General features: G+C 45.8%; 2 protein-coding genes across 5 annotated transcripts; one reads left to right on the top strand and one right to left on the bottom strand.

Annotated features, from left to right (window-relative positions):
* Positions 1–1729: 1729 nt before the first annotated feature.
* LOC138205534 (regulator of microtubule dynamics protein 3-like) lies at positions 1730–17103 on the top strand. 4 transcript variants are annotated; one of them, XM_069161561.1, is made up of 12 exons: positions 1731–2343; positions 4882–5071; positions 5461–5604; positions 6680–7013; positions 8222–8324; positions 8476–8536; positions 8624–8699; positions 8791–8868; positions 8955–9053; positions 9630–9683; positions 9764–9844; positions 9985–10935. In XM_069161561.1, the coding sequence occupies exons 1-12, from the start codon at positions 2133–2135 to the stop codon at positions 10042–10044; spliced, it is 1491 nt and encodes a 496-aa protein (XP_069017662.1). In that variant the 5' UTR covers positions 1731–2132; the 3' UTR covers positions 10045–10935. The 4 variants fall into 4 exon arrangements, with proteins under 4 accessions (XP_069017664.1, XP_069017665.1, XP_069017662.1 ...); XM_069161562.1 differs by having other exon boundaries at positions 1732–2334; XM_069161563.1 differs by lacking the exons at positions 9630–9683; positions 9764–9844; positions 9985–10935 and adding an exon at positions 16723–17103 and having other exon boundaries at positions 1730–2343.
* Positions 10982–18315, bottom strand: LOC138205535 (DNA repair protein RAD51 homolog 1). The gene is made up of 10 exons (XM_069161565.1): positions 18231–18315; positions 17191–17286; positions 16577–16714; positions 15765–15882; positions 15553–15644; positions 15123–15217; positions 13103–13216; positions 12320–12449; positions 12089–12210; positions 10982–11534 (listed from the first exon to the last, which is right to left on the bottom strand). The coding sequence occupies exons 2-10, from the start codon at positions 17269–17271 to the stop codon at positions 11411–11413; spliced, it is 1014 nt and encodes a 337-aa protein (XP_069017666.1). The 5' UTR covers positions 17272–17286; positions 18231–18315; the 3' UTR covers positions 10982–11410.
* Between the last annotated feature and the right edge of the window lie 149 nt (positions 18316–18464).

The raw sequence follows: 18464 nt of genomic DNA, 5'->3' as shown, positions 1-18464 counted from the left end.
GAGGGCTCTACGGAGAATGTGTGGGCGGTCAGGTGACTGACACCTGGTTTCTGTGAACACAGTGGACCTGTCAGACTGCATACCTCATGACTACATCACTGTCAGCCTTTGTTCCATCTAACCAGGAGTCAATGAGTCGGTGAACGTTGACCTCCCGTCAGTCACTGTGTGAACAGGTGGGTTGAGGGTTGTTTGTAGTCATAGTGATCTGATGAAGAGTATGCCTTGGGTTCAATTAACCAATCAGAGCCGACTATATTTCATGTGCTGAAACTCCAACACCGCCATTGTTGGAACTACTTCCGCAACGTCATCACACTTAGCCACGCCCACTGGTCGCTAATTGGTCCGTCCGATGTCAGAGTGGCTGAGTGAACCTTAATGTGAACAGGGTTTCCAGACTGAAGCTGTGGGTACCAGGTGGGCGGAGCCAGGATGCACATTATTATTATAGGACTGTTAAAAAGTGGTGCAAAAACTGAACACATTACTTCATATTTATTCATTTATTTTATTTACATAGTGCCAAGTCACAACAGAAGTCACCTCAGGGAACATTATAAGAACACATGAGCGACAGCTGGAAGGAAAAACTTCCTTTTAGCAGAAAGTAACCTCCGAGAGAACCAGAACCAGAGGTGGAGAACCTGTTGGGTCGATATTCATGGGTAACATGCTTTTTGTTGAGAGGTAAAAGATAAATGAATTTCAGCTTTTTTTTTACCTGATGTTTACAATTAAAGTGGGGGAGAGTAAATATAATTTGAATGGTGCCATTCTTTTCCAAATGTTATGTCTTCTCTCTTTCCAAGATCATGTGGATTTCAGCGTATTTATCACTATGAATCTGAATGTTACTGAGCGGATCACCCTGAGTTTACCTGATCAGACAGATCTACCAGTTGAAGTGTTTCAGAGCTCTTCATCACAGACAGTTGGACTCACTCTGAGCTGCAGGGATTTTTTTTTTCTCATCCGTTGTCTCTTTCTTTGCATGTATGTAGGTCAGTTTAACAAAGGAAATGTGGCTGAGCATGAATTCCCAGACACTCCCAAGCATCATGGGAGATGTAGTTATCCCAGCAAGTCCCACAGGTTTCCTCACCTCATTTAAATGTCTCATGATTAAAAGAACAGAAAATAGAATACATCACCAGAAGGAGGGGAACACATGCTGTGTATAGTTTGCTGTGCAGTCAGAAAAGGAAAGATTTAAGACTTAAAAACACATTTCTGAATAATAATCCTGACTTAATATCCCACACACTTAACAATTCTTATCTCAAAATGAAAAGTTTAATTAAATGACGTTTAATATCAATGACTATCTTGTAATTTAGATATTCATGTCTTTTTTTTTTTTTTAAACTTTACTTTCTGGGTGAAAATGATGCTATTCTTACTTTATAGACGTTTGAGCATGAGATCAAAACACAGGTTCTCCTTCACAATACTTTGCAGATATAGAGCACAAGCAGTGTCGGAGGGAGACTAGTTTATTTACGTCAGTTATGTGATTGAATTACAAAATAAATCAAACTGTATTTAGTTACAGTTAATTTATAAAACGTTGGTTACAAAGGGTTAAAAGTTAAGTAGGGAAAACAATGGAATTTCTTGCATTTCGCACATGCGCAGTGCAGAATGTTTAGTCAACGCCACGAAAACCGGTTTCCGCTCATGAGGTCACGTGACTTCCTGTTATCTGCGGAGGTCTGCAGCCAGGAATCGGAAGTGATGTAACCCACGCGCTGGCCTCGTTGATGAGTGGTGCCGATGAGGTGTAGCCTCCGCACGTTACGTAATTTAACAGCATTTTAGCTGCAGACTGACATCCTCCCATTTTAATATGATGTAAACACTGAATGTGGTTCTGAAACCTGAAGCCGAGGTACGAACCGGAAATGTGTCGTCTGAGGAGAGATTTTTACAAGCCATCAGTTATTAGCAACTGAAGCGGTGACAGCGGGCTAACGGGTTAGCTGGACGGGCTCCAACTGGTTCTGCTACGGAGATAATTTAATTTACGTCAGGTCATGTCGCAGTTCTGAAGCGGAACAGCTGGACACAGCGGCCCGCCGGTGTCATGTGAAGGAACCAACCGGAACCAGTGCTACACCTGCGGAGCAGACATGAACACACACCTCGGTAGGAACAGTTTGATCGGGCTGGCTGTCGGAGCCACAGCCGGACTCGGTCTGATAGCCCTCATGATCTACCGGGAGGTCAGCAGGAGGAGAACCCAGAGTCTGGTGCTGGAGGCCTGGCCACCAGCCCGCCTGTGTGACGGGGCGGATGGAGCCTCGCTGCTGCCGGAGACGCTGGACGCTGAGGGTGGGTCAGGTGTGTGTGCGTGGGCGCGCACGTGTGGTCCAAATGGCAACTTAACAAAATGTTGACGTATTTTTTTGCACGTGGGCCCAGTTAATCTTTCCTGATGTTTTATTTGTATTCTTGATGTCAACAGAAAAATATTTTTGAGATTTTAAAGTAACACAAGCCATCTTGATTTAAGTTTTTAGCCTTGTTAATAGGTAGGTAGGTAGGTAGGTATTTACTTTATTAATCCCCGAGGGGAAGTTTTTTTTCGCTACAGCAGCATACATACAGAAGCAATAAGACAATAATAGAAACAATAGAATAAAATAATAATAGAATAGAATAGAATAATATAATAATAGAATAGCAGTAAAAAATATAAATATAAAATGCACAGTATATACAGTACATTATATATCTATATATATTATATACAACAAACCAAGAAAACAGTCAACATATATATATAGATATATACAGTACAGTATATATCTATATATATATATAATATACAAACAAACCAAGAAACACAGTCAACAGTGTTATTGTACTGTGATGTATTTTGCCAGAGGTGAGTTATTGTAAAGTCTTATTGCAGTGGGCAGGAATGATCTCCTGTATCTGTCCTTGTGACAGCGGAGCTGGAGGAATCTTTTAGAGAAAGTGCTCCGCTGTCCCTGCAGCAGGTGGTGGAGAGGGTGGTCAGGATTATCCAATATGGATAATAGTTTGTTCAGCGTCCTCCTCTCCACCACCTTTTCCAGGCTGTCCAGTTTGCAGCCGATGATGGAGCCGGCCTTCTTAACCAGTTTGTTAAGTCTGTTGGTGTCACCGGCTCCCATGCTGCTCCCCCAGCAGACCCCAGCGAAGTACAAAGCACTGGCCACAACAGACTGGTAGAACATCTCCAACATCTCGCTGCACACATTGAAGGATCGAAGTTTCCTCAAGAAAAAGAGTCGACTCATCACCTTCTTGTAGACAGCATTGATGTTGGTCTTCCAGTTCATTCTGTTGTCTATGGACACACCCAGGTACTTGTACTCCTCAACCATGTCCACCTCCTCTCCCAGAACTCTCAGCGGTTGTGGAGCCGTCGTCTTCCTCCTGAAATCGACCACCATCTCTCTGGTCTTGGCCACGTTCAGGAGCAGGTGATTTCTACCCGCCCACTCCACAAAGTCCTCCACTACTGCCCTGTACTCATCCTCCCGTCCATCCCTTATACATCCTACCACTGCAGAGTCATCAGAGAACTTCTGCAGATGGCAGGACTCTGAGTTGTACTGGAAGTCAGTTGTGTACAAGGTGAACAGAAAGGGAGACAGAACAGTCCCCTGTGGAGCTCCAGTACCACTGACCACCGTATCAGACAGCACACTGCCCAGACGGACAAACTGTGGTCTGCCTGTCAGGTAGTCATTGATCCAGGAGACGGTGGGCGCGTCCACCCCCACCACCCGCAGCTTCTCACTCAGCAGCAGTGGTTGGATGGTGTTGAATGCACTGGAGAAATCAAAGAAAGTGATTCTCACAGATTCACCGGTTCCATCCAGGTGAGACTGAGCTCGTTGCAGCAGGTAGATGATGGCGTCATCCATTCCCACATGAGGCTGGTACGCAAATTGCAGAGGGTCCAGAGAAGATTTCACCAGCGGCCTGAGGTGGGCCAAGACCAGCCTCTCCAGCACCTTCATCACATGAGATGTGAGGGCAACCGGTCGGTAGTCGTTGAGGGCAGATGGAGTCTTCTTCTTGGGGACAGGAACCAGACAGGACGTCTTCCACAGCACTGGGACCTCCTCCTGCTTCAGGCTCAGGTTGAAGAGGTGTTGTAGGACCTCCGCCAGCTGGACGGCGCAGGTCTTCAGGATCACGGGGCTGATGCCGTCAGGTCCTGCAGCCTTGCGCTGGTGGATTCTCTCCAGCTGTCTCCTAACCTGGCCAGTCGTCACAGAGAGGGGGGTGAGGGGTGTGTGTGGGGGGGTCGAGGTGTCGATGGAGGAAGAGCCCTTTGAGATTGAGGGCTCTATGCAGTTCAGCAGGGGGCGCAGAGGGGGGAGGGAGGGAGGCAGCAGAGGTGTTTGGGAGGTGTGAGGTGTGGAGGAGACAGATGAGGGTGGTGAACTAAACCTGTTGAAGAAACAGTTTGTGTCCATCAGTAGTATTTCATGTGCTACATGAAACGAATATTTAACTATAACTATATTAAAATAAACAACACCATGGCTGAACATTTCCACTGCAGTGAGTCTCAAACACAGATTCAGACAACCTGGGGTTCATGCATCACAAACCTCAGGAACCAATAATTTCAACCTGGGGGCGGAGTTATCCACATCACAAAGCTGCCAGTGGAGGGGTGGGCGGACATCCAGGCTGGGACTATTTTCACAGATTTGTGCATACTGAAGGGAGGCAGATGTGTCAAGCTACAGTTTGAACCTTCACCAACACAGTCTGGATCAGCAGGAGAACAGAAAATAATAACAATAATAATAATATATGATAACTGCAGACAAATTCAAACTCACGTTTTGTACCTCCTGTGCCCCCCTGCAGAGAGGGAGGCCCAGCAGCAGGCCCTGGCAGCAGTGGAGGCGGCGGTGGAGGGACTGTCCCCGGAGCAGCAGCTGGAGCTCCGGAACCAACTGGACCAGGTTCTGACCTGCGTGTCCTCGCTGCGGTCCGAGGTGGCCGAGCTGAGGGGCGGCCTGCAGGACATCGCGCTGCAGATCGTCCAGGATGTGAAGTGAGCAGCACAGAGTCTGATGTACTGCAGCAGCATGAAATAATAACAAATAATAAGAGTTGTACTTTAAACTGAGTCTTTACTTTACTGGTTACAATAGAAGTCTGAAACCTCCCAGTGGAGCAGACTGGTTCTCCTCATGTTGTTGCAGTGACCTTCCTCCTCCTCTCATGTTGTCACAATGACCTTCCTCATCCTCTCATGTTGTCACAGTGACCTTCCTCATCCTCTCATGTTGTCAGTGACCTTCCTCATCCTGTCATGTCACGGTGGCCTTCCTCATCCTCTCGTGTTGTCATAGTGACCTTCCTCCTCCTCTCATGTTGTTGTAGTGATCCTCCCCATCTCATGTTGTTATAGTGACCTTCCTCCTCCTCCTCCTCTTTCAGGAAGGGCATGGAGGACAGTCAGCGTGTTCGGCGGCGGCGTCACTTCGTCCACAGAGAGCGCACCGACTCCACCGGTTCCAGCTCCATCTACTTCACCGCCAGCCAGGGCGTGACCAGCACGTATGAGGAGACCAGTGAGGGAGGGTGAGTGCTGTCCACTCACCTGTTGCACCTGTTGTGTTCCTGATGTCACGTCTTCTATATTATTCTGGCTATTTTACGTCATGTTAATATTCAGGGACCGTTCTGCTTGGCTCTGTCGTCAGTTCATCCATGGCTGCTTCTAGAAGTCTAAAGATTTGGTTTGTTTGTGTCAGTGTCTCTGTGGTTTGTGTGGCTGACACCTGCGCAGGTGAACAGGTGCTCCAATCCGGCTCAGTTCCAACACTGGGAGCTTTTTAATTGGCGCTGTAATGAGCTACATCCTCTTATTGGTCCTAATGTGTGATCCAATCACAGTGGGTTAAACAGAGCTGTGTACAGCTGATTATCACCACTGTGTTGAAACTCACTAAACAGTTCCTTGTAGTGTTATGAAGAGCTATGGACCGTTACCACGACGACCGCTATTTCATCCTTCTAGAAATAAATAGTTAAACTCAAAAAGAAGTGTGTTCATAGTAATAATGCCTGAAGAACAGCTGCTAAACTATTAACTATTTGTAATATAACAGAGTTTGTTTATAAAGAAATTTAAAGGGTTGTTTCACCAAATATAAATAACCACCAGATTTGTTCTTGTATTTTTTTTACTCACCTCTTGCACCAACAGTTCAAACTTTTTCTCGTTCAGGTTGTGATTGTTCAACTGAAACAGAGAATCAGACACTTGATTAGTTTCATAGAGACATCTGTCTACCAAACATACACAGCCCGTTCAGTTACATCAGTTCACCTCCTCTGAAACCTCCAACTGTCTGCACAGACTTTGCTTTGGATTTTTAATTCAATCATTTTTAACAGAATATTTTAAATGATAAAACAAATTAAAATGACAGAATTAATGGGACCTTTAAATTCATATTTAGTTTTACAAGCTTCAATCAGTGCAGAACAGGTGAGACTCGGTGAGACTTCCTGTCAGCAGGTAGTTCGGTCCACTCCTCCAGAACAACCTGTCTCAGGTGAGCTTCACTCTGACAGGCTGCAGGCAGACGTCACAAAACTCAATTCAATTTCAACATTTGATCTTTCTCGTGTGTGTGTGTGTGTGTGTCAGGTACTCCACGGCGTACGCTGAGTCCGACTACACCGACCGCGACACAGACAGAGAGGAGGGAGAGAGGGAGCCGGAGCAGGAGTCTGAGGAGGAGGAGGAGGAGGACAGGAGCTGTGCCACCGTCCTCACCCTCCGCCAGGAGGACTCTCAGGAGGAGGAGGAGGAGGAGCAGCAGCAGGAGGAGGAGGAGGAGGAGATGATGATGATGCAGCTGGTGACGGAGGTTCCCAGTGGGGAGCTGGCTCTCCTGCTGGCTCAGAGCGACATCCTCCACACAGGAGACGCCAAGCTGAAGACCGAAGGCTTCAAACTGCTGCTGGACAACCGAGCAGAGGTGAGAGAACGCACGCACGCACGTCTTCAAACACATGCACCAGTGCCTGATCAAAATATCATAACAAAGTCAAATATTCCAGATTCCAGATGGTTGATTGATTCTCGGGGATTCAAAATGAGTTCATGACGTCGCTGCTGATTCCTCTCTCACGCCTTCGGTCAGCAGAGGACAAACTGATGTCTCAGGGATTTGGGAACTTTTTGTTGATCATTAGTAGATAAAGTAACTTTAATAAGTAATTTTCAGTAATTCAGAGAAAAGAGACTTCCCAGACTGAGATGTTTCAATAAAACCACACAAATAAGGTTCAACTGTAGGTGTCAGTGAACAAGTGTATGTACATCCTACAGACTGGATATAAAAGTGTTCGCAGCTTCAGGTCTGAAAAATGGTTCAGATGCAGAAGTGTCTTCAGCTGCAATACCAGAGAGTGCCACTGGAGGTCAGCTCCAAAAAGCCTCCGGCTCCATAGACTCCTATTCAACTTCTCTCATCAAATTCAAAGTCAATAAAATGTGTCCATCAGTTATCTCGGTGTTGTTAGCTGAAGTCACTCCTTCTTATTAGTTTTCTGGAGGTCCATCTGAAAATAATCCCTCATTCATTAGAAAAGAAGATTCAAAAATACCTATTTTTGGGGGCGTGTCTGTTTGATTGACAGGCCTGTGGTGCAGTCAGGTTAAAACTGTCGGTGGGCGGGACATAGTATCGTCAGGTTTCCAATCAGATCGGTCAGATCCACCGCTGGCTCCTCCCCCAGCTCATCCAAATATGGTCACTTCCTGCTCCAAACCGCTCCGAACTAACAAGATGGTGACGGACAGAATCTGAACTGGAGGCTTCATAACGTTCACAAACCAACGATGACATCACTGCTGGTTGATGGTTGGTTCATCCCATAGAAGCAACGACAGCAGTTCTGATGGACACCAGTTTATCTTTACATTAATGTTCTACTTTAAAAGCTGCTTCAGTTAGAAGTCATGAACACTTTGGTGTGGAGAGAACCAGAGAACTCTTGATGGTTTCTATAGCAACAAAACAGTTTGTTCTCCAGACGACACATTCAGACTCCATCATGCTCAGCAGAGGTTAAAGCAGACAGGTCAATCACAGTTAAATTAATCTGACTACACTCACATGAGCATGAACACTTTACGCACCGTCTCCTTTCTGAACACTGTTTCCTGACTCTACGTCTGCAGTACGGCGACAGCAGGGAGTTTCTATGGCGACTGGCTCGGGCCTACAGCGACATTTACAAATCCACGGAGGACAAACAGGAGAGGAAGACCTACGCAGAACGAGGTAACACACACACACACAGACAGACAGAGAGAGAGACACACATACAGATAGAGAGAGTTTTAAAGATAATGAATCAGAATAAAGACAAAGAAGTTCATAAAATCCTCACAATATGGATCAGATCATGGACACCTGTGAGCTGGTGTTTCAGGTCAAGAGGAGGCGGAGCTTGCCCTGAAGAAGGGAGGCCTCAACGCAGACTGTCACAAATGGTAAACACTCACCTGCACGTTGTCCACCTGAACCTTGTCCTCCATCATGATGTCCACATGGGTCACTGGTTCTGTTTGTGGCTGCAGGTTTGCTGTTCTCACTGGACTGGACTCCAAACATGAGAGCATGCACGCTAAACTGAAGAGCAGCCACGTACTGAAGGTAACACACACGCACACAGAGGTGTATGTCAACTTTCTGTGTATTAAAACGTATTTTTTATAAGCGGCTGAATGTGTTTTTTTTCCCCCAGGAGCACCTGGACCGAGCGATCGCCCTCCGAGACGACGACCCCGTGTGCTTCTACCTGCTCGGCAGGTGGTGCTACGAGGTGAGATGAGGGGTGGAGTCTTCACAGGCAGGTCTGATCATGTGACTCTCAGCAGGTGTGTCAGAGGTGTGTGTGTGTGTCTGCAGGTAGCCTCTCTGGACTGGTTGGAGCAAAAGGCGGCGGCTGCCCTCTACCACACCCCCCCCTCCTCCACGCTCCAAGATGCCCTGGAGAACTTCCTCAAGGTAGGAGGAGTCACCTGGACAGGTCCCACTGGAACACTTGTACAATCAGCGTCTCACAACAGTACCCGTGTTCCGGTATCTGTACTAACATACTAGTTAGTGTGCCAGAAACAGATTTAGTATGTCCCACTACTAAGTATGTTAAATGTAGGAGTAAAGTACCAGGATGTTCTACTACATCTGGTCGTATTCCACAAAATACGTCACATCTAGAAGCAGAAGAAGAAAAATCATTAAAAGGAAGCGTACTCGTTCCAAACTACATCCTTTTTCTTTTTACTTCAAATGTTGCGCTACTGATCACAACGGATATGAAGAGGTCAAAGCGCAAGTAGCACGTCCCATTTGTACACATACTACATGCAACAGTACGTACTTTGTAAGGTTTGCTGCAGTAGTATGTGATTGGGAACGCAGGGAGGGTGTCTGTCTTCAAACACACCTGTAAGGGCGCTCCGTTACCCACAATGCCTTGCGATGAGTTGTGTTGTTGGGTGTCCAGAGAGTGTTGGTCCTCTGAGCAGGTGTGTGGCTGTACATCTGGATGTTATAAGTCCGTTTGGCGTCTTGTTGCAGGCCGAGGAGATCAGTCCGGGTTTCTCCAGGACCGTGAGACTCTACATCGCGAAGGTAGGCCACGCCCACTCAGGGTGATCATCCTGTCACATGACAGGTGTGGAGTCTGATCCTCTCTGCTGTCTGTGTTGTAGTGTCACCAGGAGCTGGGGAACAGCTCCGAGGCCACCAACTGGACCGAGCTGGCCCTGAAGATGCCCAGCAACACCACCCAGGTAAGAATCACCACCTGTGTCCGAGTGGCGCTATGAACTCTGGGAACTTGGCGAGAACAGCAGGTGGATGTACCTGTGTGACGGAGCTGAGAAGACGTAGTATTAAACTGATGTCCCCTCTTCATCATATTCCTCATCAGGATGAAGAGTCATGTGACCTGGAGGCTCAGCTGCGAGTCTTAACCGACAGAAAGATCTGAGTGGATCGTTTCCACCAGCACCGGGTGGGCGTAGCTCATCAGCCGAGGCCCTGATTGGTCAGATTTCCTTTCCCTTCGTTGGTGGGTGTTGGTCATACTGTCACTGTGAAATATGGAGTTTATTTATTTTCTGTAAACTTTTAACAGGACTTATTTATTGACGTCCCTGATATCTTTCATGTTTTTTACCTGTTTAACTGACGAGAAGTGATCCCAGCAGCGCCACCTGCTGGACCACCTCTGTAGTTCACGTTCATTTATTGATTCATTTATCACAAACTGGCTCCTCTGAGGGTCACGGTGAGGAGGACTACCTGGTTTTCCTCTGGTCAGTCAGAGCTGCAGGTGTATAGGTTCTGACAGGTGAGTCCAGTACCTGGTCCCGCTGCTCCTGGAGAGACCGCTGATCAAGGAACTGTTCCGTCATCACAGACCCACTGAGCAGTTTATCATATTATCTGGACGAGTCTGAGGAAACGGGAGGAGAAGTGATGCTCAGGAACATGAAGGGAGTCTACGAGTGCTTCAGAGATCTCCGGGTCCATAACCGAGACCTGCTGGTCCCGTCCGATCAGGCAGGTTCAAATGAAAGGATTCAAAGTTGTGTCTCAGCTGCTGTGTGTGAGATGAAGCTTGTTTCTTTGACCTTTGACGGTGTGGAGGAGCCAGATGATGATGATGATGAAGAGCATGAACTCTTCCCTGAATATTTTTCTACGTGATTGTTTGAGTAGTTAGTAGTCGGTCTCATGTCGCTGCACCTGTTATTTATTCTGGTTGGAGCTGGTTTTGCAGTCTGCTGTGAGGTGACGGTGGTGAAGATGATCCCACAGCAATGAAGATTAACACACTGAGTGACACAACATTTAATAAACTCTTTTGCTTCCCTTCTGTCTGTCTTGTGTCTGTTCGTCCTGATGGAACAAACGAGAAGTCGTTTTAATCGTAAGACAAATTTAATTTAGTTGAAGCGTATTTACAGAAGCTTCTAGACAAACAAAAAGAGGACGTGACACCGAAGTCCGTGTTTCGCCTCACACGGCCCAAAAAAACAACAAAAACGTGGAACTGAAAATATGTTTCACTAAATGGTTCTGCTGAGGAACCAGCAGGTGAAGATCGAGGAGCACTTTGAACTCTCAGATTCACGTGGAACAATCAGAAGATATTGTCAGTTCATGTCGTGACATCGTGACTTTCTGCATCACGTCAGGACCTCATGAAGGAAGTCGGAGTCTCCATCATGAACGTTGTCATGACGACATGTTGATGTTAGTTTCTCTCTTCTTGAGTTCAGTTCAGAGTGCTTCGATGTGTCATCACACCTGCTGCACCATACACACGCGCGCACGCACATGCACACGCCTCAGTCCTTGGCGTCTCCCACCCCGTCAGCGTTGATGGCGAACATGGCCTCGGCCTCAGGCAGGCAGGGGGAGTCGTAGATCTTACAGATCCTGGTCTCTCCTCGGCCCTTCCTCAGGTACAGACTGCAAACACAGAGACGGGTGGAAAAGTGGTGATGACATCCCGCTGCAACCCGGGATCATACAATCAGTAGCTCCGCCCCAGAGCTCTGATTGCTCAACAGAACATCTGGAACAAATCATGACATTACACCCTGCTCATTACTAGAAATATTACTCCTCCTCAATGGGAATATGTAATTAGAATAGAATTTCATATATGTAATATAATGTAGTTGTTACAGGTCTATTAAATGTGACACATTTGGTGAAATCAGGTCTCTTTTGGTCTATGGATATCTTTGTTCCAACCAGACTGAGCTAGCTGAGCAGTTTAGTGTTTCCATGTTCTGTATTTATTCAGTTGGAGACTAGAAATCCTCTCTGTTGCTAGGTGGTTGCTAAGGGTCAGACTACTTCCTGGAGTAGTAAACATTGCATACATTACATCAGAGTCTACTGATTGTTTTCCAGTTCTTAGTCCATGGAAACTGAGCTCACACCAACAAAGAGTTGTACATAGTTCATATAGTTAAGCGCCTCGGTCTCCGGTGTGAAGCTGCTGAATGAAAACACACCGCGTGGTGGAGGCGTGAGCCAGGATGTTGCCCCCGATGGGTTTCTTGGGATCTGCAGAAAACATGGCTGCCCCGTCCACCTGTGCTACCACCTGGTTGGATATCACCACGGCAACGCCAAACTGTCAGGAGTGAGGAACAACAGAGGTCAGACACGACGTTAGAGACACGTCACCCGCGTGTAGATTGGGTTCATCCCTCAGGCGGGCTCCATGACGCTGCGCCACCCACCTCGTCCGCCAGCCGCAGGAGCATGCGGAGGAACCGGCCCAGGTGGCCCTGCCGGGCCGACAGCTCACCTCTGCCGGAGTAGTCGGTTCTGTACAGAGCTGTGGCGCTGTCCACGATCAGCAGGGCGTACCTGACACACACGGGGGGCGGGGGGACACGGACAGACAGAGAGGGAACGTCAGCTGCGGAGTACAGTACTGGATCAGAGATCAGAATGTAGATTTGTGAAGACCTTCACACGTAACACCACAAACACACTGATGTCACAGTGGAAAAGGACAAGTTCACTTTTAAAGTAGTATTAGGATTAGGATTATTATTATTATATCATCTTTGATAATACTTTTGTTTTGTCTCCTCAATTATTGTTTATGCATTTTTTCCTTTTATTGGAACATCAGTTCAAAGAAATCATCTGCAGTAGAATTTTCCCGTATTAGAGTTGAGCTTAAATAATTCAAGTAGATTAAAGACAAAGAGGTTAAATAAGTAAAAATATCTGCAGGTTAAGTAGCTGTTAAAAAGCCACTTTGAGTCTGGATAAGATTGATCAGGAACCTGAGAGTCTGTCTGGATAGAGACACACAGAGACACATGTAAAGACATGTCCTCTGTCCAGACTACATCAGTCACTGAGAACCAGCAGTTTCCTGACCGTCCTCATAATCCTGATGACTGAAGCTCCAGTTTGCTGACAGTAACACAGCAGCCGTCCACGTATCTGACTCCAAACAGACAGACAGACTTTGTTTGTGTGTGTGTGTGTGTGTGTCAGTGACTGACCTGGACTCGGCCATCATGGCGGAGGCCTGGTACAGCAGCTGAGTCTGGTGGTCTGTGTTGAAGGCGCGGGCGTAAGCCACGTTGTCCAGAACATCGCTGCCCACCAGCCCGTACCTGCAGGAGGTAGAACACAGAGGTAGAACAGAGGAGGAACACAGAGGTAGAAAACAGGTAGAACAGAGGTAGAACGTCATCAGTGTTCAGGAGACACTTTCATCCACCACTGTAGTAAATATATATATATAGTGGGGCAAAAAAGTATTTAGTCAGCCACCAATTGTGCAAGTTCTCCCACTTAAAAAGATGAGAGACGCCTGTAATTTTCATCATAGGTACACTTCAACTATGAGAGACAGAATGGGGGGGAAAGAATCCAGGAAATCACATTGTAGGATTTTTAATGAATTAATTGGTAAATTCCTCGGTAAAATAAGTATTTGGTCACCGACAAACAAGCAAGATTTCTGGCTCTCACAGACCTGTAACTTCTTTAAGAGGCTCCTCTGTCCTCCACTCGTTACCTGTATTAATGGCACCTGTTTGAACTTGTTATCAGTATAAAAGACACCTGTCCACAACCTCAAACAGTCACACTCCAAACTCCACTATGGCCAAGACCAAAGAGCTGTCAAAGGACACCAGAAACAAAATTGTAGACCTGCACCAGGCTGGGAAGACTGAATCTGCAATAGGTAAGCAGCTTGGTGTGAAGAAATCAACTGTGGGAGCAATTATTAGAAAATGGAAGACATACAAGACCACTGATAATCTCCCTCGATCTGGGGCTCCACGCAAGATCTCACCCCGTGGGGCCAAAATGATTACAAGAACGGTGAGCAAAAATCCCAGAACCACACGGGGGGACCTAGTGAATGACCTGCAGAGAGCTGGGACCAAAGTAACAAAGGCTACCATCAGTAACACACTACGCCGCCAGGGACTCAAATCCTGCAGTGCCAGACGTGTCCCCCTGCTTAAGCCAGTACATGTCCAGGCCCGTCTGAAGTTTGCTGGAGAGCATTTGGATGATCCAGAAGAGGATTGGGAGAATGTTATATGGTCAGATGAAACCAAAATAGAACTTTTTGGTTAAAAACTCAACTCGTCGTGTTTGGAGGAGAAAGAATACCGAGTTCCAAAGAACACCATACCTACTGTGAAGCATGGGGGTGGAAACATCATGCTTTGTGGCTGTTTTTCTGCAAGGGGACCAGGACGACTGATCCGTGCAAAGGAAAGAATGAATGGGGCCATGTATCGTGAGATTTTGAGTGAAAACCTCCTTCCATCAGCAAGGGCATTGAAGATGAAACGTGGCTAGGTCTTTCAGCATGACAATGATCCCAAACACACCACCCGGGCAACGAAGGAGTGGCTTCGTAAGAAGCATTTCAAGGTCCTGGAGTGGCCTAGCCAGTCTCCAGATCTCAACCCCATAGAAAATCTGTGGAGGGAGTTGAAAGTCCGTGTTGCCCAGCGACAGCCCCAAAACATCACTGCTCTAGAGGAGATCTGCATGGAGGAATGGGCCAAAATACCAGCAACAGTGTGTGAAAAGCTTGTGAAGACTTACAGAAAACGTTTGACCTCTGTCATTGCCAACAAAGGGTATATAACAAAGTATTGAGATGAACTTTTGTTATTGACCAAATAATTATTTTCCACCATAATTTGCAAATATATTCTTTAAAAATCAGACAATGTGATTTTCAGGAATTTTTTTTCTCATTTTGCCTCTCATAGTTTAGGTATACCTATGATGAAAATTACAGGCCTCTCTCATCTTTTTAAGTGGGAGAACTTGCACAATTGGTGGCTGACTAAATACTTTTTTGCCCCACTGTATATATATATACTGTATATATATATATATATATATATATATATAGAGACACTTTCATCCACCACTGTAGTAAATATATATATATATATATATATATATATCCTCCATCTTTAATTGACTGACTGATATCTGCTGGAGCTCCTCATGCTGAAAACAAACGTCCTGAGTTAAAGTCACCTCTCAGCCACGGCGAGGAGTCTCTCCGGTCTAAAGGTTCCCTCTGTGTCGATGTACATGGCTTTACCTTCTCCTCCTCCCTGGTCGATGGGCAGCTGTGGACACAAGGACAGGAAGTCACTAAAGATCACATATTATACAGACTTTTATATCCACTAATAAACTGGATGATTAAAGTGTGTCTAGAGTTCTCTTTGCTGTGAGCCGCTGGTCCTCCAGGATCACTATTACATCATCAGACTCTACCTGACAGGTGATCACAGGATCAGACTATGACATCATCAGACTCTACCTGACAGGTGACCACAGGATCAGATTATGACATCATCAGACTCTACCTGACAGGTGACCACAGGATCAGACTATGACATCATCAGACTCTACCTGACAGGTGACCACAGGATCAGACTATGACATCATCAGACTCTACCTGACAGGTGACAGCGAGGGTGTGGCACAGCTGGGTCTTCCCCGTCCGGAACTCTCCAAACATCTCTGTGATGGAGCCCGTCTCGATGCCGCCTGCCATCAGAGGGAACAGAGATGTTTGAGACAGCAGCATCAGCTCTGGTGTATAAATTCTATATTTATATATATGGAATTATAAATGTCTGGAGGATGAACTAGATCTCTGAGACCGACCCTGCAGCAGTTTGTCCAGCTCCTTAGAGCCTGTAGAGATCTGGATGATCTCCGCTCTCCTCTGGTGGAACTCGGTCGCTGTGGTGAAGCCCATCGGAACCAGTTTGGCAGCTTCAGTCTGAGAAGGAGGGAAAATTACAGAAATAAAAACCACAGTTCAGATAAAATGCAGTAATATTATGACAGAGACACCAGTTAAAGAGGAGCTCGTAGAGGCAGACAAACCAACTGGTCGGGTCGGGAGGAATAAGAGCCCCAGTACCGTCAACATATTTTGGGTGGTTTGTAACAGTCTGGTCGGTTTTATCCAACATCAGAACATTATATACATGACAGAAAGTACAGGAAACCATCAGGTCCTCTTCAAGTTGAGAGAAGAAATACTAAAATCGAAAAAAAAAAAACATCTCTCTACAGGACATGTTCACTGACAGCTAGTCATGGGCTCAGAGGAAACCTTTTAAGTGTGAATACCTGCTTATGTATCGGTGTGCCTGTGTCGTAGTGAGTTTGGTAGAACATTATGGTGCAGCAAGTGTGACGGTGACAAATTACACAGAGGCTTTCTAACATCATCCTCAAACCAAGCAGCCAATCATGAAGCAGGATTCTTCATCTGTTGGTCAGATTTGTTCAGAAAATGATTTCACGATGAAGAAAGGACAGATATTCACAAACTTGTGTGTAAAATCAGAATTATTCCATGTTGGTATTAATATTTCATCAAGAAATGTGTGCCTAAAATAAAACCTATCAAATGTCCTCAGTCCGGTCAGACGGTGGGACAGTGAGTAACAACGACTGCTTCTTACCAGCACTTTGTCAGCTTTGGCCTCACTGATGCCTTTGATGTTGAGCAGCTCCTTTTTGGGAGTGTAGGCCACCGCTTCGATGGTGTGAAACCCTGCTTCCTCCAGCTTCTTGATGTCACTGGCACTGATCCCACTTTGCTGCACAGGAAGACATCACAACCAGAGATGAGCAGAAACCCACCGGGAGACACAAACACACAAATCAGACTGGGACATCTCAGTTAGAGCTGCTGGGTTCATCTCTGAACAACAGGGAAGAAAGGAATCAGTTTCTGTGTGGATGAAGGTAAAAGTCGTATTTTGAAGGAATGCAGATCTACCCCAGATCTATCTATTCTTTTAGCTGCTCCTCTGTTCACATTTAATGTTTATTTTATGCATTATGTCTTATTCAGACAGTGTACATTAAAGTTATTTTACTTTATTTTTTTCCACTTTTCTTTCTTGTTAATATGGAAACATTGTTTTACTAGATAATGTTTTCAGTTCTGTTCCTAATAAAAATAAAAATGTATCTCAGTGACGCATCTCCAGTCTGTTTAGAGGCGTCTCCATTCAGTGATTCAGTCTGTGGTTGGTTGTAACTCAGTGTTTGTATGAAGACTGATTCACACCTCCAGCCTGCACAGAGGCTGCGGCCCGAAGTTCTCCTCCTCCTCCTCCGCCTCCACTCGGGCCTCGTTTCTCATCGCCATGGTCTGTCTGAACACCTGCACATCAGAGAGGGGAGGTTATCAACGCTGGGACAGGTCATTGACGTCATGTCCTCAGGGGCCTATTATGGGTGATGACTGCATGTCCGATCTGAGGGGAGTCTGAGACTGAGTCCGATTCGGTACTTAAGGGAAAAGCACTCCTTCAGATGAAGCCTGAACTCTGTCTGAAACACATTTTCTATTTTAGGAAACCTTTATTCTATTTATTTTTTTTAATTCAAAAAGGGACATTTCACTGCTTTTTCTTTCACCTTTAGACCACATTAGACCCGGTCCAGGTCCAAAACTACAGAACTCACACAGGTCAAACCTGATTTTAATTATCACAGAGACTAAAGATTCTAAAAAATAAAAAAAACATTTATGAAAACTTTGTTTGTGAAAACGGACAAAAGATAATTTTACCGATTTTTTTTTTTCACCTTTACCGGTTCTAATGTGGCCCAGAGGGGAAAAAACTGTGACATTGCCTTTTTAAAAATATATTTTTACAATTACAATAAAGGTTTCCTAAAATAGAAAATGTGTTTCAGACAGAGTTCAGGAGTCATCTCAAGTGTCTGAAACTCTTTAACAACATTAAGAGATAAACGGACAACGACCTTGAGTACCGAATCGGAAGCTAACTGGTTTAAGATAAGTGAGTAAAGTATTTTATAAACATATGTTAATGACTAGACCGAAGAAGAAGCCTTCCTGTTATCTTCACAACCTTTATAACTCATGTTCCGTTTCATTTTTACTGTCGTTTACTGAAGTAGTTAGCTTAGCATTAGCCACGTCCACCCTCTTCAGCCGCGGAGCTCCAGCTGGTTCCCCGCGAACAGCTGACAGCCACTCCGCTGAGGAGAGCCGGGGGACGGGTTTGGTACGAGGAGTATCACCCCTAAGTGTTCTGGTACCGAACGGTTCTGTTCGGAGTAGCTGGTAGAACTTACCTGCCCCGCTGCTGTCTGGTTTCTCACAAACAACCAACCAACCAAACCTCCCGCGCGCCAAGTAACGAGGAAACGTAACGACGCTTACGTAAAGACGTCGCCTCTCACAAGGCTTCTGATTGGCTAAATCACGAACGTAACCCAACCAAAACAGGAAAGTCAGCTGATCGTATTCTTCAATGCAAAAGCTTCAGAGTTTTTGTTTAGGTTTGAAAATCCTAACAGGAAGTATTT

Source organism: Embiotoca jacksoni, unplaced genomic scaffold (genome assembly GCF_022577435.1).
Source record: "Embiotoca jacksoni isolate LCO1_2020_lvr unplaced genomic scaffold, fEmbJac1.0.p SCAF_29, whole genome shotgun sequence".
Taxonomy (NCBI): Eukaryota; Metazoa; Chordata; class Actinopteri; family Embiotocidae; genus Embiotoca; species Embiotoca jacksoni.
The sequence above is the reverse complement of the archived record's forward strand: the minus strand, read 5'-3'. Positions and strand labels throughout refer to the sequence as shown.

Bases quoted from the DNA above. Each gene is read 5' to 3' on its own strand.
- LOC138205534 (XM_069161561.1), top strand. From the start codon at position 2,133: ATGAACACACACCTCGGTAGGAACAGTTTGATCGGGCTGGCTGTCGGA. The intron at 2,344-4,881 runs GTGTGTGTGCGT...GCCCCCCTGCAG, and splicing joins GGACGCTGAGGGTGGGTCAG to AGAGGGAGGCCCAGCAGCAG. The intron at 5,072-5,460 runs GTGAGCAGCACA...CTCCTCTTTCAG, and splicing joins CAGATCGTCCAGGATGTGAA to GAAGGGCATGGAGGACAGTC.
- LOC138205535 (XM_069161565.1), bottom strand. From the start codon at position 17,271: ATGGCGATGAGAAACGAGGCCCGAGTGGAGGCGGAGGAGGAGGAGGAG. The intron at 15,883-16,576 runs GTAAGAAGCAGT...CCTCCTTCTCAG, and splicing joins CCAAAGCTGACAAAGTGCTG to ACTGAAGCTGCCAAACTGGT. The intron at 11,535-12,088 runs GTGTGTTTTCAT...CTGTGTTTGCAG, and splicing joins GCTCACGCCTCCACCACGCG to TCTGTACCTGAGGAAGGGCC.